General features: G+C 47.9%; 1 protein-coding gene across 1 annotated transcript in view; it reads left to right on the top strand.

Moving 5' to 3' along the window:
- COL23A1 (collagen type XXIII alpha 1 chain) overlaps nucleotides 1-27,305 on the top strand; it is a 205,498-nt gene that overhangs the window by 159,923 nt on the left and 18,270 nt on the right. Inside the window, exons 5-13 of the mRNA XM_019473849.1 lie at nucleotides 14,959-14,985; nucleotides 16,920-16,946; nucleotides 17,643-17,669; nucleotides 23,715-23,831; nucleotides 24,289-24,324; nucleotides 24,812-24,838; nucleotides 25,269-25,295; nucleotides 26,441-26,485; nucleotides 27,094-27,156. Coding sequence (XP_019329394.1) covers nucleotides 14,959-14,985; nucleotides 16,920-16,946; nucleotides 17,643-17,669; nucleotides 23,715-23,831; nucleotides 24,289-24,324; nucleotides 24,812-24,838; nucleotides 25,269-25,295; nucleotides 26,441-26,485; nucleotides 27,094-27,156 — 396 coding nt within the window. The remainder of the gene's footprint in view (nucleotides 1-14,958; nucleotides 14,986-16,919; nucleotides 16,947-17,642; nucleotides 17,670-23,714; nucleotides 23,832-24,288; nucleotides 24,325-24,811; nucleotides 24,839-25,268; nucleotides 25,296-26,440; nucleotides 26,486-27,093; nucleotides 27,157-27,305) is intronic.

Below are 27,305 nucleotides of genomic sequence, written 5' to 3' on the forward strand. Positions count from 1 at the left end.
CCGCTTCTGGATTAGCAGTCCCCGTGGCAGGTTTGACCGTTCTGCTCTGTGTCAGTCATATTCTGGCAAAGCTTGTGCGTGTGGTTTAGTTGCAAAGCTCTGAAAACCAGAAGCGCTGGGAGGAAATAGCGACTTTTCCCTAGGATGGAGCATCGTCCCCAGCCTGTCCCGGTGGGCAGCCCCGGCACCGTGCCCCTCCCAGCTCCTAGTGTGGGATTTTGGTGCTGCTCCGGCTCTCCGGAATGGTGTTGGGGACCGGCAGTGACCTCCAGCTCTGCCGCCACATCTGCGCTGGGAAAATGCCATTAATGTCACTGAAAGGTTTTTCCTTCTCTCTCCTTCCCCCCAGGACCTGCAGTCCAGGCGAGCTGTGCGGCTGGTCTTATTCCTGACTTTGCAAAACTGGCTGAGCCAAACCCAGCAAACGCTGAATTACTGTATCTACATGGCTGTGGCTACGAGAATTAGCTTAGCTTTATTTAATAAGGAGGTGACCATAATTGTACTTCCAAGGCAATACGTATACCTGAAGAAGGAGGAAACTAAACATAAAGCCAGCCTGAGTGCCTTATTCAGCAGAAGCATATGGACAGGCTTTATTGCATCCAGTTGCGTAGTCAAATCCATTTAATTATTTAGTTTCCTTCAGGGTGATCAAATAAACTCCGAGCTGTTTCAGGAGGTGGATGTGGCGCAAATGCAGAAGTAGCAAGTGGATATTAAACGGTGTTTGGTGTCGGAGCTAGGTGTGGTAACACGCGCGTCTCGTGGCTAGGGGTGCTTTGAGTTTGTTTGTGAGCTGCTAGCGTATAACCGAGCTGCAAGCAATGGAAGCTTTAAAGGGATGAAGTGAACCAGAGCTCTGGAGACGGGGCTCAAAGAGAAAACAGCTTTTATAAGATGCTTTCAATATTTTGATGGTTAACATCCTAAGGGGAGGGGTTTGTACCCTACAATAAAACTTTACGGCAGAAACCATTCTTTATGAAGTTCTGTAGGTTCATTATTATTTTTTAAACCCCAGAGATGATTTAGTTTCTATTTTTAGGCCTATGGCATATCCTACTAACGTTACCATAACAGCTGTGAAGAATGTTGGGTTTCGTTGCTTTTCCGGTCTTGTTTGACTTGGTTTTGACATCCCATTGAACATGGGTCACAGCATACACCTCAGCCTGCATTTCAGCGTAGGTTCCTATGAGCTAAGGGCTGCATGGGTCTGTCTTCTCTCTGCTTGCCCCAATAACTTTTGAACTTGGCCCATTTCAGCCAAATTTGACAGAAGGACGACGACTGTGCAGATAATTAGTTTCATGTGAACTTTAGATATCAGGGGGCAGGTTAAGGGAAAAAGAGCCTTTTTGATATCCATGGTGCGGCACGAGCTCACACTGCCATACACAAGCCTTTGCCATATCAGCTGCTTCAGAGCTTGCCTGAAGATTGTCCTTTCTGAGATTTTCTGTTTCTTTTTTAATTGCAGTGCTAGGGAGGCTTTTGAAATGTTTTTGACCCCCAGGCCAATAATCTAATTCATTTTGGGGGTTTTCTAACAGATGAGGAAAGCTGATGTTGGAAGGGTGAAACTTGCACTGCCAGATTTGTAACTGCAACACACAAACTCTCCCCTGTAGGTAATCCAGTTACACACAGTGGAAATTGCATTCAGCCTGGGCCGGGCAGAGGTGGCTCCCATGGGCTCACCCAGACCCTGGTGACTGGTGAACAAGGCAGAAGCCTGCGATTCACCGCGCTTCTCGCTTTAGCTGCTGAGAGAACCGGCTCCTGGGGGACAGAAGGGTCTCCGAGAGCCGATTTAAGAGCCGTTACATTGAATACGGTTCGGGTTCTGCAGGGGCTTCAGTGCGGGTCATGCACGTGTGTGTTCTCTGGAGAGCTAATGGCAGAGAAAGGCAGAAGATCTATTTAGTGTCCAAAATACCTGCAATTTTTTTGTTTTTTCCTCATCTTGGCTGTGTAATTTGCACATAGTAACAGTGGCAGTGATCATCATAAGGTCCTGCGTTTTGGGGTGCAAATCCGCTTAGTCTGAAAGCCTGCCTTGCACCTCCTGAGCATGCAAGAACGCAAATGAAGGCACCAGGGAGTGGGGAGGCTTTTACTCTTTTTGATGCCAAAACACTAATCTTGGAAGTCCTTTTTAGAGTCTGGGGGGCTAGCAGAGCACTTTACCTCAAAGGTGGAGGAGAACTGGCAGGTCGCTTTTCTCATCTGTCATCCGTGTGGTCCTTCTTGCAGGACACCATGATGATGTTCTGGCTCTTTGTGCTGCTGGTGGTGGGCTGGAGTAACACGTCGGTGTGTAGCGGATGATGACCTGGGGTGAACCGGCAGCATCGGTGACTGTAAACTATAGGATAAATGATTCCTTTATACAGAAATCTCAGCATAATTGGTAATTACAGATTGATTACAGGGGTCCATCGATTCATTAGAGATGCAGTGGTCTCTAAGGAAAAAACAGTGATAAATAAATGCTGCAAAATGAGCGGTTCAGGAGAGAAAATGACAGTTTTCTAGACAAGGTCCTGAGCAACCTGATCTAACTTTGGTTAGCCCTGCCTGGTGGTATCTCTGTGTCTGCAACCCCCTGCTCAAGGACCTGCCCAGTGGCTATGGGTATGGTGGTGGAGCCCCGGTTGTCCTCGCTCTGGGCTTTGCGTAGGTCGAAGTGCGTGCTGAGGTCTCCCTACTGCCATGAAGGGCGTTGCTGCAGGAGGGCCACTAGCCACTGCTGGTTTAACTGCATTGTTTCACTCTGGTGCTTCCCGTCGCCAGCTTTTCCGAAGAGATGACAGCAGCCTTTAGATCAGATTGACGAGGAAAATTTGCATTGATACCTTTAGCCTTTGCCAAAAGACCACTCGGCCCATCCCCAAACCAAAGCACAGCCCCCAGAGTTTGAGCTCGGGTTTGCACGAGGGCGTGCTGGAGCAGAAGAGAAGCAGATGTGCAGCCGCCGCGACGATGGAAATGTGTTTCTCGTTGGGAAGAACCAGGCGCTGGGACCGGGATCCCTTGGGACTTGTCCTAAGCCATGCTTTCTGAGGCAAGGAGCATCTGCGCTGCGGAGTGGTTCCCCTCGGCTTGATGGGATTGGGAAGAACCAGGCGCTGGGACTGGGATCCCTTGGGACTTGTCCCAAGCCGTGCTTTCTGAGGCAAGGAGCATCTGCACTGCGGAGTGGTTCCCCTCGGCTTGATGGGCTGTCAGTGCGTCAGCGTATCGGGGGGCATTTGCCCTTGTAAAGCTGGGAGGGGAGCAGAGGGATTGGCTGTGCAGAGGGCTGATGCAGTGGGGCTTTCGGCTGCTTGTGTTAGCCGGGCGGGCAGCTGCATCTGGGCAGGAGGAAAAAAGAGAAAATGAGGAGCAGATGGAAGAGCCGAACTGCGAGTAGGCTTTGCAGCTGACCTTTCAGTGGAGGCGGATCTTCCCATTATGTAGCTGTTTAATGGAGTCAAATAATGTATGGAGGGGAGAAGCAACGGTTGGGTGATGCTTTTAGCAGCCTTGCCACCATCCCTTCCCCTGCCCCATGCAGGGATGGTTTTATACTTACCTTCAGACTACTCAGCTGTCCTCCTACATGATATTTCTCCTCTTTTCCAATGAGATGCTGCATTTGTGGTTCACCAGAACCCATTCCCTTCCCTCTTCCCATCTACCGGAGAGGCCTTTTGAAGCCAAAGTCTCTGTTTCTTGAGAGTTTCATCTGCCTGTCCCTTCCCCTGCCCCACGCGGGGATGGTTTTATACTTACCTTCAGACTACTCAGCTGTCCTCCTACATGATATTTCTCCTCTTTTCCAATGAGATGCTGCATTTGTGGTTCACCAGAACCCATTCCCTTCCCTCTTCCCATCTACCGGAGAGGCCTTTTGAAGCCAAAGTCTCTGTTTCTTGAGAGTTTCATCTGCCTCTGCTACTCTTCCCTCCCTAAAATAGGTCTCTGCTATGCCACTACGTGACATCCCGAAAGGAGGGTTGTCACTTCAAGTGGGAAGAAACCAAAAGAATGAAGTTGATTAATGAGGGGAATTACTTCATGTGCATGTCTTCATTAATAAAAAACAGAGCATGGAAGAGGCTTTGCAGAAAAAAAGTATGATATGAAACAGAGTTGTCTCCTATTTTATACATTTTCCTTAGAATATTAGCATCTATTTTTAGCTAAGCAGAGTGTTATTCATTTCGTTCCTCCAGCATATAATGTTTGCCTTCTGAATTTTGTAAATCACTCGTGTTGCCTGAAAAAGCCCGGGCATTGTCCTGCCCGTCTCTCTTAACGGTGGGAACTCTTTGGGAAGGCGGGGAGAAAAGGGCTTCAAGTTCTGCCTGCTTAGAAGTAACGCAGCTTGTTACTCGAAATAATTCAATATTGAGTAGTAGCATCCTTTTCTAATGATGGGTAACTACACCAATATAATCAATTAATGGACTTACGGTAAAGGAGAGACACAGCATAGGCGTTGCTCAACGCTGGCCCACCTTTCGGGGAATAATTGCTCAGTGAAAATTGAAATACTCTTGTCCAGGCCATTCTCATGTATTTAAAGTCCACCTCACGCTAAGGAGCTGTTGAAGATGCTGAGCTGCTTAGCTCCAGAAACTTTATTTTGGGAGCCCTGCACAGTGAGCTAATATCTTCCTTTGGCTACAGTGTTGTAAATCCAGAGTTACCCACTGAAGTCAGCTGTAATGCCTGTAGCCGGAAATGAACTTGTAAGGATGATAAACTCTGTTTTTAATTAATTTTCAAGACATAAAGTGAAGCCAAATGTTTTTTCTGAGCTGATGTCTGGGAGAGGGGTTGGAGGAGCACATGCAGAAGGGAAGTTGGTTCCTTGGCTTGCACGACCCCAGTGCGGTGGAGCAGTGTGACAGGGGCTTTGGTGGCAGCTCTAGACCTTGGCCATAACCAACGGAGTTTGGGGTTTTCTCCCCTCAGCAGTTAAGAGTTTCAAGTAGTGTAGATAACTTAGCAAGGGAAAGTCTGTGCAAGCTGTTTGTGTGTGACCCAGAAATGTATTACGAATGCAGACAGGCTGATGTGTGGGAAATGAGGAACACGTGCCCAAGCCCGTTCCTGGTGGCAGTTTCTCCGCCCCATTGTGGTCCCTCGGAGTTTACCAGAAAGCTCCACGACATGCACTTAGCCAGGCGTTTTAGAAATGGCAACACCATAAAACTAGATGTGACGCTAATAATAAACTGCTTTTACAGGAGAACCGTAGAAGTAACTTGGAATTGGACTGCCTGATGACTTGATGAGTTGCCTCCATCTATGCAATTATCTCCCAAGTCCTGCTTGGGCACGCTCAGGGTGCAGCCTGGGAGAGTCGCAGAAGGAGCTGTGCGTAGCTTGAGATTGCTCTGTGCCCAAACCAGAGCAACAAACGGTGGTTTAACTCTTCAGTAGGGCTGCCAGAAATCCCATGTGAGATATGGGAGACCACGCTACGTGGTCAGATCTCATGGGCTGTAGGGAAGAGCGTGTCGATCTCAGACTTTTACTGTTTTTTCGCAGTAGGCGGATGCTTCCCAGACCCTGGGTGGTAGCTCATGCACAGACACGGAGTGCCTGTACATCGCATGGGTGTTTTGGTTGTGCGTGCACAGAATTAAAAAAAAAAAAAAATTGTATTTAACATCTGGCATCGCTAGACTTAGATATTTTCATATGCTGTGTCATGTGATCAGTATCCATCCCCAAAATGAAGGCTTCTGTTGGTAAGCTGGCTATTTAGTTTTCTTAGCTAGGTTCATCTAGGTCATAACTGTAATTTAGGGTTCGGTCCTGTGTTTGTTCTCTTGAGTATCTTTACTCATAAATATTCAGACTTCAAGGAGCGTCTCCTGTGAATGAAGTAATTTGCACATGTACTTCTCCCAGTAAGAGCCCAAAAGACAGAAGTAACAAATACTCATTTTACAAGGCAAACTTTGTAGTTCTAGTCTTTTTTATTTTAATATCAGTTGTGTGGCAACTCTAGGCAATGATTATTTGCCTAGGGGAAAACCTCTTTAAGCAGGGAAAGCAGATCCAGTGTATTTTCCTGCTATGTCTGTTTACTGGCTCTCTGATCTGGAGACAACAATGATTTTGTAAAGACCAGCTCTTCATGGCAGCAGTTTATTTTTTCTTTTGATTTAGAGGTAATTCTTCCACGGGGAAAATAAAAAGTTGTCTTATATCCCACCCAGTAGAGGAATTGCAGATGCATGTGTTTATCTTCTGCCCTTCCAGTGTTTCTGGCCAGGGAGAGGAGAGGGCCTGGTGAAGGTGCTGATGAAAATGGCAAGGAGAACATCTCTGCACAGGCAGGTTTCTGATACAGGACGTGCACGGCTTATCCCAGGCTGGCTCGTGCAGGGGGAGGCTTGGTGATGAGGATGGATGGTGAAAAAGGTCCTTCACCACCCAACGCCTGGTTGAAGCAGGGCTTTGGTTTCTGGCTTCTCGTGCTGCTTTTCCTCTGGTTCCCTGCTTTGAGTGCAAGTGCAGCTGGTGCATCTGCATCTTGGTTTCCAGTGCATTTGGGTGCAGCCGCATGGTACCGAGGCTTGGCTTGTAGGCAGAGGGAAACTGAGAAAAACCAAGAAGTTTGCTCATTAACCACAGAAGAGAGGTAATCCAAACAGCAGCTGTCAACCAGGGATGGCACTGGTGGGGGAAGAATACAAAGGCAGTAAGAGGCTGAAGTGTTCGCTTGAAAGGTCGATATTCCTCCAAAACAATTGCTTGCCAACTTCAAAACTGCGTCCCCACCATAGAGGCCGTCTCCTCTCTCATAGTTGGACATCAGACAAAAAAATATCCAAAACCCAATTGGGCACCAAATGCTTGAAACAAGCAGTTGCACAGAACACGTGGAACTCATTTAGGCCTCAGAGATTTGGGGGAAGTCGGGGGATTCTTTCTTCCATAAAAGCACTTTGTTGTTTTGGAAGAAAACTGGTGCAATGTGATGCACAGATGAGTGAGCTCTTGCTTCTCAACTGATGCTGAGCAGCAGATAAACTGATCAGACATGCTGGGGCGCTCCTTGCAGAGCGCTGCTGGCCCAGGAATCGAGGCAGTTGGCTGCAGTGACTCCTGCTCTTCCCTTTGCATCGGGAGGAGCGAATGAACCGGCTCTGTTGTGGCCTTTCTTTGTGTTTTATCTGAGTAAGCTTGCTCGCAAACCCAAGCGGTGCCCGTGCAGCTCCAGCTCAGCATTTGCTTTCCGCCCCTTTGGACCAGTCAGTGTTCCATTTGCTTCCAGGCGTTTTTTCTTGAGCATCTTTGAGAAGACATCCAGTAAAACAAGGACGGAGCTCTGCGAACAGATGGAAGGAGGCGCATCTTGTGCTTAAGGAAAAGGAGAAAAGGTGCCTTATCTCCACAATGAAGCCCTGATGAACGTGGTTGGCATGTCCGGGAAGAGAGCTGGGAACTGAAGTGCTCGGGTGAGCCCGCGCTGGCGATGCAAAGGAGGGGCTGAACAGTGGGCAGGGCCAGGCGCTGCCCCAAAAACATTCTCAGGATAGCGTTTGGGGTTTTTTTTTCGGATTTTTTTGTTTTGGTTTGGTTTCCCAAGGATTTCAGAAACCCTTACAATTATTTGTGCCCCGTGCTGGGCTCCTGTCACAGAGGCTGTCTGTGCGCAGCCACTGGATGCCCTGCACCCAACACCCCAACCGCCGAGGTAGCTGCTCCCTTGCAGAGCCCCGCAGTCTGGTTTGCATTATGGGTGAAGTTTTTAGCAAATTACTGCTCCTTTCTGCTCCGTTTCCATCAAAGAATGGGCAGAGGCCGCCCAGCAGTCTGAAGACAGATATTTTTTTTTTTTTGTAATAGAGCACAGATTTGCGTTTTTTTGGTTGGTTTGTTAACACACGCTTGGCCCTTATCAGGCTGCTGCTCTGCATCGTTTGCCTGACACCTCTGTTGGGGGATTTATTGCTGTCAGCTCGGGCTGTGGGACGCGGTTCCACCCCAAGAAAGGTTTCAGAGGAGCTTTTGGGGGTTTGGCGATGCTGAGCCCCACCAGATGCTGTGGGCAATGCCTGGGCTGCGCTCAGGTGGCCTTTTGGGAAAGAAATTTGGGAGAGGGGTGAGAGCTGCTGCAGCTGTGGGGGCTCTGCGGGCAAGGGGGGATCAACTCGCCCCACTGCCTGGAGCAGCCCCATTGGGATCCCCCCAAAGACTGGGGTCAGATGTTACATGCAGGGCTGTGGTTTGCAGAGAGATGGATTTTAGGAAATGCCTAATTGCCTTCCCCGGTGAAATGAAATAGCGTTTTTTAGCTGAAGAAGGAGAGCCTGGCTCTGAGGCCATGCAGGACGGCGGCAGCAAATGCAAGAGAGGAGGGAGAGAACCAAACCAGAAGATGGTTTCCCATTAAACTCTCAAAAACTCAGTGGCAGTGAATTGTGCCCCAAAATTTTGTGCACCCAGCTGTCTCCAGACATGGGGTAATACACATGTATAGGCAGAAGTGGCCGTGCCTGGGTTTCAGAGTCCTCTTGCATCTTGTGCTATACCACGTGTAGGGTTTGGTCTATCGAGGGAAGTCGAATGAAAACGCTGTGCGACGTCTTTTGTTACACAAGTCCTTCCTGCTGTGCTTTAAATCCAGAGCTGTCCCAAATGGGAGCTGCCACTGGTAATAGTAATTTCTCTTACCTGCTGCTCTCATGATAAATGTGCTAGTGAAGCCTGACATTTAAAGTAGTTTTTGATCCAGGAATACAACTTAATGGCTAAATAAATATCTGCGTCTGGCTTATCTTTTACTTCTGTGACATCTTGCCGCCCTCTTGGAGAAGACTATAAATCAGCTGATGCTTGTGTGCAGAAAGCTGTGGTCTCGGTGCCTCGCTGTCGGCCTCAGTTAGGATGCAGGTGCCATCAAGACTGATTTTGGGGATGGCAGCAGCCCTGGGGAGGTTAGAGCAGCCCCCAGGCAACCTGCCACCACGGCCTGGGGGGACCTGCCCTGCCAGAAGTGCTTGTGTTTGCAAAAAGGTATTAGCTAAATCACAAAGGTTGGATGTATTTAAAGCGTAACTCATGCAAAACTGGGACCTCAGTGAATGTCATGTGTAAATGGTTTCCTTGTTAAATCTGGCAACAGGGTATTTATCAGGACTTGCTTTGGAGAGCTGCACTTTTTAGTGGTTTTGAAAATAATAAGAAAAAAACCCCCGGCATTTTATCGATTTACCCAGAAAATATGTTTAAAAGACCTGTATCCCTTGTGGGGCAGCCAAGCTAGTTAAGCTTTCCTCATTTCAAATATTCTTTGCTTCCATTTTTTAAACAAATACACTGATGTGTAGAATAACAAGTGTAAATTATTTTCCAAATTAAAACAATTAGTCTTACAAACATTAAAAAAATCACGCCTCATCAACATCGCTGTTTTGTGCTTATAAGAGAACTGCAGATGCTGTTTGCTTTTTAAAAATGAAGAAAAAGCTATCACCTAGTAATGAAAAGGTAGTTTTTGGGTTTGCATGCAGTCATGGACCAAAGGGGAATTTGAGTTGGGACAATACTGAAATAGCTTTTTTCAGACAAAGAAACAGAGAAAATTATTAGCGAAGGATTGTTAATAATTATGTTCATGCTGAAAATTTTTTATTTATTTATTTTTAAGTGCGGGGCTGTTCCCCTGTGCAGCAATCCCATCCCATTCCAGTGAGACCATCCACGCTATATATAGTTAAACATGAAGCTATCATGATTTTAATGATCTTAATGCTTAAATACAGCAGCTCCTGGTAGGAACGTTTCCAATGCTGTGTCGTGCCGCAGGCTGACGCGATTTCAAGGTCTCATACTGGGGACCCCAGAGGTCAGGGCAGATGCAGGAGGAACCTTCAACCAAGGACTTGTCTAGGCTCACAGCCGTTGCAGTCGGTGTGGGCACAGGATAATTCCTCGTATGACCAATTTCATACATAGTCTATCTCTTCACAGATACTTAAATGCTGTTATTTGGAAGGTCAAATGATTATTGTAGCAGAGGTGGTATTGGATGGAGTAGAAACTTGCTTTTTTATAAGGGCTTCTGGTCCTTCTGCACTGAGGACTTTAGGGAAGGAGGGGGTAGCAGCAATTGGGGACAAGGACGAGGTGACATCCCAGAGCACTTCTTGTACTCAATTCATTGACAGTTAGCACCAGTGGTTCTCAGCTGCTATTTAGAAGACTCACATTTCATTTCTTAGTCCTTCTCCTCTTTTCCTTCAGCTGGGAAGCTCGGAGGAGCCACAGCGACCTGGCTGCCTTTCTCCACTTTCCTTGTGACGGGTCTGGCAGGGCATGCTCGGCCACAGCTTCTGCCAGAGCTTTCTTCTCATACAAAAATGTGCTGAGGAACTGCATCGCCAGCAGACACGGTCCCGCTTGCGAAGATTTACAGCGTAGCCTATAGGAGAGGATGGTCCCTGCTCCCTGGCTGCGCTGCAAACCACGCCACCTAATGACCCAGGGCCTTTGCAGGGATACTAAAATATTGTCGTGCTCCTTTGTTCTGACACTTTCTTCTTTTTTAAATGTAAGATTTTACCATTTTTCGAAACCACAGAGACAGAGATTGAAGGCAGCCCTTTGAATTTGTTAGAATTTTACTGCAGGGTTCCTTCCGAACCCTGTGCTAATTTTTAGCAGAGCAGGAAACATTAAAAATAACCACGAGAGAAGATTTCCCAACTCAGAACGATTGTCCTCCTCTGGCTTTGTTTTCGCTAGATATTTTCCCCCCTTAAAATTCCTGTAACCCTGATAGAGCAAGTACATCCGTGCCGGCAGCAGTAATGGCACCAGAGGAGGAAGGCAGAGGGCCAGTTAGCCAGGCTGGCACCTAGGCTTGCAGCGAGCAGGGGTAAGGGATGTACGGGGGAAATGCTTATTAATTATTGGAAGAGCTTTTGCATGTGAATCGAAGCTTGCAAGCTCCCTGTCTTCCCACTTTGGTGAACCTAAAACTGTTCCCAAGCCTTCAGCTGCTCTCAGCGTTGGGTGAATCTCACTTTTGCAATGAGAGGTGACATTTTGGTACTACATCCCAAGACTTTTGAGCTTCTACTGTGAAACAAAAAAAAATATCGGAATTTGTTTTAAAACTTATCTGAATGTAGCCCCTTCCTCTGAAGCTGAAATGTTGCATGGCCAAACCAAGGCATTCAGCAAGAGTGCATGATGTAGTAACAAGCTCTGCTCAAGCACCAACGTCTGATCTGACTTGTGTCTGCATTCTCAGCATCACTGTATAAATATATATCATTAATGTACACCATAAAATATATATCATTATATAAATAATGTCCTCACCCAGGTGATGGCGGTGGGGATGCACCATGGTTTGGGTCATTACGCCCGCAGGAGCACCGTGTGCTTACGTTACGTTACGCTACATTTGTGAGGCGTAAAACCAAGGCGAGTAATTGCAATTACCGCTCACCCCTGCTCGGTGTTGCCAGCCTCTCCTGCCCTGGCAACCTGAGGGCTCCAGCCAGAGGGTCTGGACATATTTTCTTTTTCAAACTGACAGCAATGTTTCGTCTTTTCTCTTCAAACGTGGAGGTTGCCCCGCAGAGCCGCGTTGGCCTGGCACTGGACGCAGGCGGTCCTTACTGGTGCATGGTCAGCAAATGAGATCTGAGTTGATTACAGCTGGAAGTGGGCTCTGACATCCACTGAACGCTGTCAGCTGGGACCACATCAGTGTTGTCTTCCTCGAAGCACCCTGGGATCAATGGGTTTCGTCCCGCTTGGCCGGTGCAGTGATGGTTTTGGTCAGAACCATGTTTTGGGGGAAGTTGATTGAATTTTCTCTCTACCTTGTCTTAAAGCATCAGGTTTGTCCTAGGCAGAAAGTTCATCCCCTCTTGATGTAGTGAGCATTTAATTATGTAAAGTGCCATCACTCTGTGTGTGATTTGGAGTGAAAGGCTTGTAATTGAGAGTGGGCGAAGGCATGAGTGAAATTTACCCCTGGGCAAAAAGCACAGCATGAAGCCACTGCGATGCTTTCTCTTACTTGGGCCCTGTAGTGGGGTGTCCAGAAAACTCACCTTTTTCTTACACTTAGTTGTGCTGGTCGTTTAAGTGGAAGTGATTTTTGTCCCCCCAAAATCAAGACTTCTATAGAGGTGGTTTTTGACTGGGGGAATAGGGGGTTACTTCTTGTTTTCCTGTTCCTTAGTTATCAAATAAACTAAAGATTCCTTCATCTTTAATTAAAAAGACATGGAGCAGAATTCAAATAAAAGACAATAATGACCTCAACACATGGGTGCTCCTGAAAGTTGCAGGCAATCGAGTAAGCAAGCCCAGATTTCAGATGCTCTCTCCTACTTTACACATGCAATCCTCTGGCTGCTCTTGGAAACCCTGCTTTGCTCACGCAGACGTTTGGCTGCGCAGGTAGAGCAGAGTCAATTAAATCTCCAGCCCAGACTAACAAAACATTTAAAAGTCTGAGTTAGTCTTGTCCATTCAGCAGCGCGGCTGGCCGAAAGCCCCTTTGAAAGCTTGATGGATATTGTTTTTCTCAAGCATTAAATGCTTTCCCTCAAACAAACATCCTTTGAATAGGCCATTGTTTTTCCTTCTGGATGTCCCTTTGTGGACTGATACAAGAATAGCTAAAAGCTGATGAATTGGTATTGTAAATTTAAAAAAAAAAAAAAATCTCTGGGACTTCTGCTCCTTTGAGAAGTTGAATGTGCTGCAAGGTCTCTGCTCAGGTCCCACATCTTGTCCTCTGGAGGTCGGAGAGCTGCATCGGGAGCTTCAGGTGAACCATCTCAAACAATCATAGTTTCATGAAAGATGCTCTGTGGACCTGACGCCTTTCTCGGGTGTTACAATGTAAGGAACCGAGGTGAGATAAAGTATACAGAGGGTGTTAGGGGAAGAAGTAGTAGTTTGGTTGTGACCTGCAAGCCTTTGCATTAACGGACACAACTGCATTCATTTATATTTTTCATTATTGCTATGTAGCAGTTGTGTACTGGTAGTTCCTTACGAGAGACGATATACATCATGTGAACAGTATAATCTATGTTTGGTCACTTCAGAAATCGTGTGTGTAAAGAAATCCCCATCTATTTTCAGGTGAACATCTCTTGTACAGGTCCCCTAGTCTTTATAACAGGTACCGATGCCCTGCCCAGGATTCAGCCACCTGGATTTACCTCTTCTTCCACGGTTTCATATTCCAAGCCCGGTCACCACAGCCGCTGCAGACTGATTTATTCCTTATTGATGGCCAGAGCTGTGAGCTGGAAGGATGCTATTTTTAATGCAGCCATTGGGCTTCTCTTACACACCTTTCTGTCTTTCGCTCAATTTCACCATCACGGATTTAAGCTGAATTAAAAAAAGTTCACCCTAATCGGTTCCCTAAGAAATACAGGAAACTTGGATGCTTTGTCGTTGCGTTATACAATAGTCCAAACTACATTTGCTTCGGTAGGTCCTCCAGGTTTACAGGGCTGTAATGCGGGAAGAGGTTTCAGCCCAGCACGTCTGCAGAAGGAGCCAGGAGGATGCGCGTGTGCCGTACACGTGTGGCCGTGCGGGGCAGACATAGGAGGGAGCGGGTGATGATCCCAAGGTACCATTTTGCAAGCGTAGCCCTTGCATTTGCAGTAAGCAGTGAGGAGAGCAAGGCCGGGTTGTGTTTGAGACCACAGGAGCTGCCAGCCATCCTGCGGCGCTGGGTCAGGCTTTGCCGCGGGGACGGGGCAGGGACGTAGTGCCCGCTGTTCGGCACAGTCCGCAGCTCCCTCCGGAGTGGATCCTCACCCAGCGAAGCACGTCAGCGCGTGTTGGAAATCTGGGGGTGGAAGCAGGTGTCCGAGGGCTTTGCTGACTTGCAGCCATCGTGCCGTGTCTCTTCAGGAACAGTTTGCAGGGCTGAGACTTCTTTGGGTTGAAATGAGGAAAGGTTTTAAGTTCTCAGGCGGCAGGTCGTGGATGGGTGGAAATGCAGTTCTTCTGGGGATTTACCGTAACTGTTGAGTTTTGAACTGCTTCCCTTCATCCCCAAGTGCCTGTGTGCCAGCTCCAGCTGACAGCAGGGGCAGCTTTGGCTTTGTCCGTGGGCCTTAGAGCATCTGTGCTTCCCCTCCCCACGTGCATCCTTTCTCAAAAGCAAGGTTTCCTACGGCCCAATACGTTCAGTGGCTTCATGCTAATTAAGGGCTGCATGCCAGAAACGATGGGGAAATAACCATTTATCACGTCGATTTACCATGCACTCCTGCAGCAACCCTAGAAAGGGGAGACCTGGGGAAGAACTGGGGTGACCAAGTGCTTGGTCCTGCAAATACAAGCGCGTTTCCAGCTTTGTATCACTGCAGATGAGCAAAGCGCATAGGTACCAGCCCACGAGGCAGATGCACCCTTCCTTTCTCTATAGCAAGACAACCCTTCCCATCAGTGAGATTCACCATTGTGGACTGAAGGTGATGGCTGGTCCCCACATCTTGGGTAAAACGGTAGAGTTTCAGTGAGTCCTTTTGATAAAACAAATGGTTCAGGTCTGAGGTAGATGTGAATCGCTCCCGGGACCTGCTCAGTTTAACCAAAGCAAGCGTGTTTTACTGCTGCTCTTTTAGAGTCTTTAAAAACCTCAGGGAGTCCCGAGCGCTGTGCCAGAGCAGTGTCACCCTGTCCCTGTCACTAATCCTGTCGCTTCCTCTCACGCTTCTTTATACTCTGCAAATTGTTTGACGCCTCTTACTGTACTTCTGTGAAACCTTCCTGCTGGATTGCATGGATGAAGGATTTAGGTATATAAGTAACATAGCCAAAGATTGTACTATAAGTAAGTAGAGCCTCGTTCAGAGCATGAATGATATTGCTATGTTTGTAAATTGATTTTTTTATTATTATCACTTCTTTTTTAATAATACCGTCTTTTCCTTCCCTTTTCAGGGGCCTCTTGGTTTGGATGGCAAACCAGTAAGTAGCACCAAGTGCCAAATGTAACATGTCTTTATTCACGCCGCTCGGAATCTCAAACTCTGAATCTCAAATATTACTTATCTATTACTACATATATAACTGTTCAGGAGGCAAAATGGTATTTAGAAAAAATATTCTGTGGTCTGTAACACACGCAAGTTTAAACTCTGAGCCAGAGCTGGCCGGCACAGATAGAGGTGAGCTTTGCTTTACCTGTCAGCTCATCCTGGCTGCTTCTCCCCCTCCTGTGCCAGCTCAGCTAGTGGAGACTTTGCAGCTGGGCTGCAGACCAAATTTGGGAAATAAACTCCAGTAGCACCTTGAAAGAAGCAGCGTCAGTAATCTTGGTTGCATGCTCCTGGCACTACGAAGCGGTATTGTAAAAACAATTGTTCCCAAACGGGGTTCCTTTGCCTCCAAAGGAGCCCAGGTGGGAAGTCCTTGAGAGTGCCCAGTGTCCATGCAATACTTTGTGGAACAGCCTGGACTTCATTTTATGAGCTGTTTGCTTGACTTCATTTTTGCTTGGAAGCTCTTTGGATACTCAGGTGCTCCGCTCTTTTCTTACTTATTTTACAGAAACATAGACTTTTTTATTTTTATGCTAGCTGAACACTAGCCAGCTCTGATTCCTTCGGCTGGATGGTTGCTACAGGAGGTCACAGCTCTGTATTTTGTGTCCAAATCCCACTCTATTCCACCACGTTCACTAGAGGGCACCATCTGAAATCTTTTCAAGCTCTGGTCCTAAAGCAACTGTGATTTTCAAAGTGGGCAGAAGTCATTCGGTCTTTGCAATCACGAAGTGACTCCAAAGACTTATTTCTAGCCAGTCAGGGAGTATTTTATTATAGCTGTACGTTGCTGTGGCTGGTTTTTATCCTACTGCTGAAGATGGCAAATGCGAATGAAAAGAAATCTAGAAATAACGCATTAGAAAAGAAAAAAATCCCAAGCAACTGGAAGGCCGGCTCACACCGCTGTGTTCAGGGCTTGGCTTTGAATTAGCAAAACCCCATGATGGAAAAGCAGCGCAATCCCCAGCAGCACGCTCCTGCGCCCACTGCCCTTGGCACGCAAACAGCTGCGAGTTGTGCGTGTGCACTGGGCAGGAGCGAGACCTCTGGGTGAGAGGCAGGGAAAATCTCAACGAAAAAGCAAACTTATCAAACGGCCAAACTCAAACCAGACTGTTCATGATCTCTTCCATGAAGGCAAGGGGCCAGCAGCTTTGCTTAGAGCCAAATTAACAGCAGGAGGGATGCTGCGTGGGGATGCAGATGCTGCCGCTGTCGGCCTCTCTGCTGACCTTCCCCCACTGCATCCCACTGGGTCCCGCTTCAGCAAACCCCGTGAATTGGGCTGAACCCCAAGATTCAGTATTTTTCTGTGCTGGAAGGAGGTTGCAGAGCAGGCACATCAAAGCGTGGCTCTGCGGCTTCTCTTTGGGGCTGCAGCGTGTCTCTGCCTGCCTGCCTTACAGAAAGCTGCTTAGAGGGAAGATGACTTATGTCTTCAGCGAATAGGCCAAAGAAAGCAGCCCATCCTCCTTGTTTATTTCAAACAGATGTGTAATTGTTGTAATGATATGCTGAGCATGTGTTTTTCTAGAAGTGATTTAATACTTCAAGAAATCTCATGCATCTATTTAGTCACGTGTTTGCGAGCAGCTGTCACGCTGCCTGCCCTGCCCCGGTCCTTCTCCGGTCCTCTGTCCCGGCAGGAGCAGGCAGGACCTCATCGGTGCTTCTCAGTAGCATGCTGCTCGTGTGAAGTACTGTATAACTTAAAATAAAAGCAGGTATAACTTAAAATAATAGTGAACGTGGCTCAGGTTCGTGAATTGAGGAATGCAGTCTCCTTGGTTTTGATGTTATGTGCATTGATGACTCTGCCGTTTCTTAACTCGGATTCTTCTTATGTATTTCCAGGGACCTCCAGGACCAAAAGGGGAAAAGGTAAAGACTGCATTAACGTGTGGCTTTTGGGGAAGCAGGTGTATGTTCTCCTCCTGCTGTAATCCTCTCAGCTCAGGTTACCCCAATACGCCAGCATGGCGTTACCGCTGGGTTTTGTTGGGGCATGGAGCCGTGGCAGCAGGTTCTCGGGTTGCTTTTGGGGGAGCCCTGGGAAGGGGAGGGCAGAAAGAATTTGCAACGATGTAGGAAGAATAAGTATGGCCTTAAAGCTCATCCATGCTGCAGGGTTCTTGATAACCCCTTAAGGGTTAGGAGAGTGGCATACAACTCTCCTCTTGCTTTCCTCCAAGAGCAAGGCTGTGGGCTCCAACGCTCTGTGTTTGCATGACATCCTCCCATGAAATTAGAGCAGCCAAAGAAGGTAATTACTGTACTGAAAGTGATGTTAATCCTCGCATGTGTAGGACATAAGCAGTTGCTAGGGGGGAGCCTCAGAGTTGGTAACGATCTGCTATTTCTGATTTATTATCTGTTTCATCGCCTGCCAGGGCAGAATCTTTCCCTATTGTGTTGTCTCGAACTCTTCATCTCACTGGTTTTGAATACGTTAAGCAATAGAACTCTTGCCACTTCCCTTGTGTGCTGTTCCCGCGTCCAGCTGACCCTGCGCTCGGTCCTTCGTGATTGAAATTTGAACTCTAGTAGCTGACCCTTGCTATTTTGCCTGACACGCAGGGTGAAGCAGGGGACATCGGCCCAAGGGTAAGTAGTGACACGGCACGTTGATTTATTGTAAAATCTGGTTGGGCTTGGTCACCGCACAAAACAAGGCTTTGTGCAGCTTTGTCGCTGCAAGCTGAGGTATGGTAACAGTTCTGGAAACATTTAATTTTGCTATTGGAGCTCTTTGTGGCAGTGGTTTTCCTAACTTTGACCATGGGGAAACAAGAGTTGAAGACCTTGAGGTACCTCATGAAGGGTTTCACTTTTACTGGGCTTTTCTATCCCCGATTCCCTCTTCTAGTGTCAGAGACAGACTCCATGTTTCTCTTGAAGCTGTGCTCCTTATTTGTTGGCATTAGAGCACCGGTATGCGGTGGCAAGACCTGGTGTCCCAAGGAAAGGCCCAGCACGGTGTTGTGCAGGATGGAAAGTCCCTCCTCTCTTGCTGAGCTACCCGCATGGGAGCACAGGCTGCCTTTGACTGAAAATAAAGGGTTTAAAGTAGCTGTATGATGAAGGAAAACTGTTTTGGCGATGGCAGCGGTAACACGAAGTCTCCCATGTCGGGGATGAGACAGGAGGGCTCACCACGAGGTCTGTGGTATGTCCGAGGTGGGCTCCGTCGCAGTAACGGAGATGCGGTTGGCTGTGGGTTACGGGCACCTGCTGGAAACCCCGCGGCGGGGGTGTGCTGGGATGCTGGCGTACGGGCCCCGCGCAGAGGCCAGATTCGGAGCTGGCACCCAGGAGTCGGCTGGCAGGTTTAGATGCGGTTGCTGGAAACATAGCCAGGACCTCAGTGGTTAACGTCAGGCAGAGATGCCTCAGAGTAGTTTTTCTTTTTTCCCCCAGAGGCTGTTAAGTCACTTTTTGAAGTTGGTGTCATTTTCTGAAGCAGCTCCCAACCGCCTTGGGTGCCTTTGGGAACGGCATCCTCGGGCTTCAAGAGCCCCTAAAATTTCTCCAATAGATTTATGCCCTGCGTGGCTAAGGAGGGGCTCGGCGTAAGTTCTCAACCTTGTCTAAGTGCCTACCCACGTACTCGGAAAAGGCTTTAAGAGGTGATTCAGCGGCACACGGGCGTGAGTTTTCACTCCTTGGCTGGGGCTGGGGGTGACTTCGGGGCTGGCGACCCAGGTGATGCTGGAGGAGATGCTCAGGCTCCAAAGCGCCTGTGGGCTGTGCCGGCGGCGTGAGTGTTCACTCCTTGGCTGGGGCTGTGGATGACTTTGGGGCTGGCGACCCAGGTGATGCTGGAGGAGATGCTCAGGCTCCAAAGCGCCTGTGGTCTGTGCTGCCGGATAATGCGGGAGCCCACCTCCTGCCGCGGCTGCTGTTTGTGCTGCGGGAGATGCTCTGGGGACAGGCTCTGTCTGGACTCGCAGGGGCGGGTGCCAGCTCCCAAGGTAATGCTTGTCCTGTGATTTAATCTTCCGATAAAAATATGTGCTTTTTTTTTCTCCTGACCTGCATTTGTCCAGATTTTGCTTTACTTTTCTATTTATTTATGTCTTTTCACACAAGAGTAAGAAAAAGGCTCACAAACAATTTGGGGCGGAAAGGGAGAGAAACAAGCCTGGCAGAGCCATGCCACAAGTAGGTCTAACAACTGGTGCCTGGCTTTGAAAATATCTTACTTTATGTCTCCAGACACTCAGGGTTGTGGATTGGATATGAAACTTCTTAATACCATCTGGCCCAGATTTTATTTATTAATTTAATCTACCTTCTTCCTCAAGTTTCAGTCATGGCTTTGTTTAGCTGATTTTGAAAGGTGTCGCAGCAAGTCATCGCATTGATGGGAGGTTAAATAACTAGGAATGTACCCAGTGCCGCCTCCCTCATAAATGTGCATGTCTATGGGCAGCAGAGTGGGGATAGCATGTGTCAGTGAACACAAAAATATTATCATTAGGAGTGACAGATTAAAAGAGAATAACGCTTGGAGCGGCTTTGGAGGGACTGTCTGCAGTGGAAGTGAGATGAAGGCAGTGAGGGATTAGCTACTGAGTATGTTCATGTCTGCGCTGCTTCTCCTTCTGTCTCCAGTAAACACCTGCCGCCAGCGTGGACAAAAAAAAATAAAGAGATTATTGCACATGTGAGCGTGCCTAACACAGATGCTGGAGGGTGATTTTGGAGAGCTGAGGAAGGAGTTCCCGTCCGGTTGTCTTAGGCACTGAAGCTAATGCTTGCAAACGGCATCAGGGAGGCTGTTGCGCAGCCTCACCTAACCAGGATGGAGAATAAACATACTCAAATATACTGACAAAATGCACATAAGTGTATTTACGGGGAGAAGCCAAGAACAGATTCCCTCTGCTCTGGGGAGGAAAGAGAGAGTCGAAGCAGGATGCTGCCAAAGATGGGACTGCTGTGCCCTGATACTTGTGCTTGTATTTCTCTCTTAAAATCAAACGTATTGCTACGCCTCTCAAAAGGATTGTTTTTATAAGCCAGACTTGCTCCCTGAGCCGGCACTGGGATGATCTTGTTCTGATAGTTCAGCTGTTTAGACAGATGATGGGATTGATGAATTTTTGTACATCTGGGCTAGCGGATGCACAGCGCCTGGGGCAGCAGCACCAGGTTTGCTCTCGAGAGGGAGAAAAGGGGCTTCAACTTGTGAGAGAAATGCTCTTATCTCCAGCGGCCCACGCTCGACGGCCAGCGCCGATGGAGGTGGCACCAGTAGCGTCTGCACCTGCATCCTGAGCTGCTGTGGGGCTAAACGCTGGCCGGCCACGTGGCTGAACTGGCTCTATAGCTACAGGCTGGAGTTTAGGCTGCAGATAAAAAAAAGTAGCTTTTTTTCTCTCTTACTTTTTGCAAGAAGATAAGTGCTTGCCAAGCTCACGTCGCAGATAAAAGCTCAGCGCGGAAATTGTCCTGCAGAGCTCATAGTCAACAGAGAGATGTATGGGTAGTTTACTTTACTTTACTTTTACTTTCTTTCTTATTTTGGAACATTATGTTGAAAGGGCTAAATCGAGTACTCTAAAGCTGGAAATTGCCCGTGTTCAAGGTTTCTGTGCTTTAAGACTCCGTTGCCGCACAGGGTCAGACTCAGAGGCCGGTTAGCCCAGTGTCCCGTGACCAGATGAATCGGGAGAGTGTAAACATGGAGCAGGAACGTGTAACTCCAACACACTTAACTGCTCTCCTGGAGCCTGGTTATCCACAGCCTGGATGTTTCTCGGGCCAGAGATGGTGTCTCTGTATTTAGTACCCCTCAGGGCTGTTCACCTTTCGTGGGCCCATCTGTAACAGGGTTTGTTTAAAATTCAGTGTGCGATTGCTGGATTTGGTGGGATATGGTGTGTTTGGCCTCGGAGCAAATGCAAATTGTCATTTCACATGGAAACAGATAGGGCTGGGCTTGGGAGGTGTTTACTTGGATGGTGCTCAGCAACCTGAGGGATAAGAAAAACATTTCAGTTCCTGTCTTGCTCCTTGGGCTCTTCTGAAAATCCCACTTAATGCTCTTGTGTAACTTCATGCACATACGAAGCCATAAAACTAGGTCCTTTGGGTCTACCACAAAACCCTTTGCTCGCAGTAAAGCCTTTCTGGTGGTTTCTGTAGTATCTGGAGGGCCTGGCCGAGCACAAGGGCTCTGTGTCCCCATTCATTTCGATGTGACATCATCTTGGTTTTTGAAAATCTCAGGATTTCAGCATTGTTCCTCCCCAAAATGGCTGTATTTAAGTGAGGGCTGAGCTAAAGCCTCTCTCTACAGCTTGAAGGAAATTCTTGGGGGAGGGGTTTATTTTCTAGGGTTGATTAGTTTTTTTTCTATCTGACTTTGCCTTTCCCCTCCCTTTCTGAGATGACTGTGTTAAAACGGCTGTGCTCGATGTACCTGTGCACACTTGCTGCTAAGCCTGTCCTGGGAGGCTGGGCAGGAGGTGGGCTTGCCTATGCAATCTTTACCCCAAAATTGAGTTTTGGGGTTATCTGTTATTTGAGTGAAAGGTTTAAAAGCTCCCTGGGCAATTTGGACAAGAGGTTTGTTCCTTAGAAACCTTCCAAAATCCTCATGGAGGATGCGCTGTGTGTTCCCACGGGGCTTCTCATGGCTTTGCTCCATCCCTTTGGTCCTCCTACAGACGTGTGCAGGGATGGACGGGGAAAAGGGAGACACAAGCAGTGTCCTGAGAAAGGAAATGTCTTACTGCTTCTCCCTAGATAGATAAGTGGAAAGGCTAAAAGACAATAGCAGTGACTACTGACATGGTCCGAATACATTGTTTTTGCATCGTATAAATCTGAGAGACTTATCTGCATTTTGCAGGCTGGGGAATACATCAGTATTCATTTTAGTCTCTGAAAAAAATATAATACTTGGTCTCAGGAGAAATGCTGGGATATATCCCCTGTGGGGTTTACTGGAATAATGCTCTTTATTCTGCAGAAAGCCCTGCAGTAGGGGAATCCTCTGTACCCCAGCTGTTTTGAATGTCCTATTGTGCAGTAAACTAATGAAAAGATACTTGTTTCCCTGCGTCTGTTTACTGCTTCCCAAGCTCCAGTGTATCCAGAATGTTAAAACAACCACTGTTGGCTACCTAGATTATTTCCTCCTCATGCATCAATTAGTTATTGAAGAAAAATTGTTATATATTGTTACAGCCTTTAAAACTCATTCTTCTGCTGTGCTTTCATCTTAAATTCTTGCTCTTTCTTCCTCTGCTTCCCACTTCACCTGACTAGATGGTTTTTCCCCGGCTCAATCACGGATTTCTGGCTAACGATCAGCTTGTCTTTAGCCGGCGAGTGCTCAAGGTAGACGTATCGGATCTGCTGCCACTGGTTTGCTGTGATTCTTTGAGTTGCTTTTGTTTCTTCTTTCTGGCTGAAAGTGCACTATGGCTATTTTAAATCGTCACTACTGTGGCTATGATTCAGCGGTGCTTGTTGGGAGCACGCTTGAGTGAAACCCCATTGGAATTTAGGGGGCGTTTTGTCAAAGCAGAGAGACATAAAAGTGATGGGTTTGAGCATTTGGTCCTTTGTGAGAACTGGGAATCAAGCAGCAAAGTCCTATAAATGTTCATATGAACAGTGCTGGCATTGTAAAATAAAATGCATTAAAACTGGAGTTGTCTAAATCCTTGTACTCTAAACGTGACATTTTAATTAGGCAAAATTCAGTGGGAGACTCTTGACTTGACATAATTGGATGCCGTGTTCAGCATTTGCAATAGGATTTTTTTTTTTTTTTAAACTATGCAAGTGATTTAGGAGCACAGATCTTGTTGAAAGGCCGTGGGATTTGTGCTGCTAAGTCACTTAAGGACTTCTGAAAAATCCCACACTTGTCCCTGATTTGAGGGTGGACCACATATTAAACACAGTCCTCATTCTGCCTCGGTGGTAACCCTTCCAGATGCTGCTAAAAGATTTACGAGGCGGCCTTTCCGTGAGGCGTTCCATTGTGCAGCCGCATGGATGAGCCCGGCCACAGCCCCGGGGCTGGGCTGCGGCAGCCGGCGGTGGGTCAGGAGTTGGTAACCGGGCGGCGAAGCCCCGTGGGGTGCTCCCCTCCGGAGCGGGCACCTACCGAACCTTCACAATCACACGGAGATACAGCTGCCACTTTTTTCTTTGCATCCAAGCAATGCCAGGTGCGAGCTACGCTGGATGTTGATATATGACCTTGGCTGTATTTAAAGGATACTACTAAGCACTACTTTTTTTTTTTTTGTGGGTTTTTTGGTGTGGTTCACTAAGCGATGGAAGTGTGTGCATGCTCCATGCCAGCATGTTGTTGGGCCTGGGTTATTTCTGGGTGCTGTCGAATTGGTGGTTTCCATGCAGACAATCGCTGGGCAAGGGCTTAATGAGATAAAACCTCGTTGGAAGGCATTGAGCAAAAACCTGGTTAAGGAACCAGACCCAAAGGGCGTGAAGCGGCCCTGAGCTCCCAGCCTTCCCAATTGGCAGCTGTAATTAAATTCCTCTGGGACAGCGGAGGCCAGGGTGCTGATGGCCCAGGGATGCAGTGCATGTGTCACAGGCACCCCGCGGCCACCGCTTGCCACCGCTGCTTCATCTCACCATGTCTGTGTGAACTTCTTCCAGGGCGATCAAGGTCAAGATGGAGCCACTGGCCCCCCTGGTCCGCCAGGACCCCCAGGTGCCCGGGGGCCTCCTGGTGACACGGGAAAAGATGGCCCAAGAGGACCTCCAGGCCCCCCTGTAAGGATGGGAGATGCACAGCGAGCACATGCCGGGCAGTCCCCAGCCCAGCGAGGGAGAGGAGGGTGAAGGGTGTCCCCTTCCCCAGTGCTGCCACCCCAACCACTGGGTCCCCAGCCTGGGCTGGCATTTGGCCTCTGATGGCCGCTCATACAGCAAAGCTTTGGGGCATGGGGCCAAGGGAGCAGGAGGGGACCTTCCATCTTCAGTTTTGGAGCAAAGAGCTGGACCTGAAGCATGTATTTGCGGGTGCTGGTTGCAACTCAGAGAGCCCGGAGGAGATCTCTTCCCTGATCTGTAGCCTTCAGATGACCTGTTGCAAATCTCCAGATCTCTGGCAATTCATTTAATAAAAAAAATAGGCTGCAACGCAGTGCTACTGAACATCCGAATTATTGCTGAGCGTTTTGGAGAATGAGGGATAATAGTTTCAGTGTTGGCCTTTTTATTTTTGCAGGGTTTCAAAGGCGAGCCGGGAGAGGATGGCCTCGTGGTTAGTATTGCCGGGAAGCATCCGTGTGTGCGTGCCCCTCGCCCCCCTCGCTTTACATCACCCTTCAGCTCGCTGCAGCAAGTGGTTTTGTGTCGTTGCTTATGGAGGCCAAAAAAACCCCATGGAAAATTATAGATGCCCTAAAATGGATGTTTGTCCAGGGGTACCTGTGCCCTGGGGAGAAAAGAGACCAGCCTTTGTCCCCTTGGCTCCTCTGGAGGGATGTGCTGCTCCTGTATCCCCACTTATGCCCCTCTGAAGCCTCCTGGCATCGTAACTCCAACTCACTAAGGTCTAGGTTGGATAAAAAGGTGCTTTTTTTTTTTTATTATTTACTGGGAGCACAGAGAACTTACGGCTGTATTTGTAATGGAAGATGGCATCTGTGTCATTTTTTTTCATGGGAATTAAAGTACTCTTAGAAGTGTTTCTATCCTGTTATACTCTATTGTCAAACAAGTATATCAACTACTCTTACATTCAACAGGGTGCCAGGGGACCTTCAGGACCAAAGGTGGGTAATAAGTAGTTTCTTATCTGTCCGATTTTAACATGAATTCTTGAAATATTGCTGCATAAGGGGGGTGGAGATGAACATACGTATTTTGCACTGGACTTGTACTCATCTGTATTAATCAGATACAAAATTTCTAAGGGATCAAATTAACCATTGACTTGGAGCTGCAAATGTCTGTCTGAACGTGTCACCTACACAAAAAGCACAACCACTGCCCATGTGAAAACCTTGAAATTGGGGTGGAGGGAGCCACGGGGGGCTGGAAGCTGGTGTGCTGTGGGAATGTGCTTTCTTGCGTTTGGAGGGGGATAAAGATCAACACAAGCTGAGTATTTTAACTTAATTAATTTTGAGTATCTGTACAATTGATCTTATTTTCTGTTATGTCCTTAAACTTGTTTCTTCTCTGTGCGTGTTGCTGTTGAAGGGTGAGCCTGGCATCCAAGGGAAAAAGGTAAAATGGTGATCTTTTTTTTTTTTTTTCCTTTGCTTTGCTTGGTGCTCGACTAGGGAAACCATTGCCAGAGACCGATGGAGAAGCCGTGGCTGTCCATACCGAGCCCACCCTTGTTTTGCCCGGGGCTTCTCGCACATGCAACCCCGAAGCCCAGGCACGCTGTGCCTGCGCCTGGTTTTCATTACCACAAACAAGCTAGAAGCTGCAATCGCATCTGCCCAATAGACAAAGAATAAAATAGCAAATGCCAAACAAAGCAGTAGGTCCTGAGCCCTTTCACTCCAATAATTCAAGCTGAACCGAGAAGCGCCTGGAGGCTGTTACCTGCCCGCGGGCCCCTGTGCTGGGTTTGAGGTTCCTGAGATGGGCATTGCCGCGCAGCACCTCGGGCTTGTGGGGATTGCCCACTCTCTTAAGGACAGGCATGCTGCTTGGGTCGGGCGTTGAAGGCTGTGGGAGATTCACGTGTCCGAGCTTTCCACGTTTTCTTCTCGTGGTGCCAAGTGTCGTTGCTTATGATTTATCCAAATAGTGGATAAATAGCTGCCTTTAGCTGAAGCCAAAGCGCTGACAGGGCCCAGCCTTTCCCTCTTACTGCTTTGCCCCAAAACAGACGTGGCCATGGGTGTTTTTCAGGCCAGAATTTGGCTTAAAAATTTCATAACTGGAGAGTAAATTAACCTCTTCAGCACCTATGAAGTGGTTTTACTCCAGGAGAACAACAAAGCGTGACAAGTGAAACAAGAAAATCTCCCGGCAGATGAGTGTGCTGGTGACTTGTGGTGAGGTCCATGAGGATGGGTGGCAGCTTGCAGGAGATCTTTGGAACCCAAAAAGCCTAAATGGATTAAATATCTAATTTCTGTTAAAGGTGGAAGAGCACCTTCCCAGGGCCTGCTGTAAGCAAATTCTGGGAGATGCCCATCCACTGCCCCGGGAGCAGGGGAGGCAGAGCTGGGTGGGAGCAGAGGACCATGCTGGAGCCTCCTGGGCTCCTTGCTGCATCTTTCCCCGAGCCTCCTGCAAACCTGAGTGGGTCTCAGGTCTGTGCAACGCTCAGTGGGGTCAAGTGATGTGTTGGGTCCTAATAATAAGTGTGTACAAGCTCTTTGTATTTCACTTTTTATATTTTATTTCATCAGGGTGATGATGGGATCCCTGGGGAACCAGGACTTATGGGCCCTAAGGTATGTTCTGCTCTGTGTCCATCTAATGTATGTGCTTGGCAGCATCTTTTGCTATCTGGTTTCTTGGCACAGTATCACAGTTGGGGCAGGTTGAGAAGCACATTTCTCCCCTGACGTGGAAAAAGAACAATAAAAATGAGAAAGAGAAGCACAACCCACCCCTCTGCCACGGTAGCTCTGCCCAGAAGTTTGCAAACGCAACTTGTTGACTATGGCAGAGAATTGCCATTTAGGGGCTCCTCTGGCAGAAGTAAATTGGGGAGTGTTGCTGGGGGTGGCCTGGAGCTGGGGTTCGAGCTGTGGGTTCGCGCTCCCCAGATCAGGGTTCAGCGGGCTCTCCACGGGAGCCTTCTCCAGATGCCGTGGTTTTGGGGCTAACTTTATGGCTGAACATACCACCCGCAGCCAAAGTGTTAAGCCTGAAAGCTTCTTTTTTATCTCAAAAACTCCCCTTTGCCACCTAGGCAACGTGATGTACTTCAGGCTAAAAGCAGAGCTTTGCTCACTCATGTATGTAAAAGTAAAGATAAAGCAAGAAAAGTATAACCTGAAGAAATCTGTTCTCCATCCTACCCGTATAGCATTTGTCGAAATTGTCTTGTTTTCAGGGAGAAAAAGGAAGCGCGGGTCCCAAGGGAGAGAACGGCACAGATGGCTTGCCAGGACCCAAGGTAAATAAAAGTCCATTAGCCGGGAAGCTGGGCACAGCGCTGCTGAGGCAGAGGGTTTCAGCTGAGTAGGTATTTTAGGCCTTTGCCTTCTAAAAGGCTCATAAAATGCCCAAACTGAAACAAAGCAGGGGGATGTTAAGAAGTATTTT

Source organism: Aptenodytes forsteri, unplaced genomic scaffold, assembly GCF_000699145.1.
Source record: "Aptenodytes forsteri isolate BGI_AS27 unplaced genomic scaffold, ASM69914v1 Scaffold54, whole genome shotgun sequence".
Classification (NCBI taxonomy): domain Eukaryota; kingdom Metazoa; phylum Chordata; class Aves; order Sphenisciformes; family Spheniscidae; genus Aptenodytes; species Aptenodytes forsteri.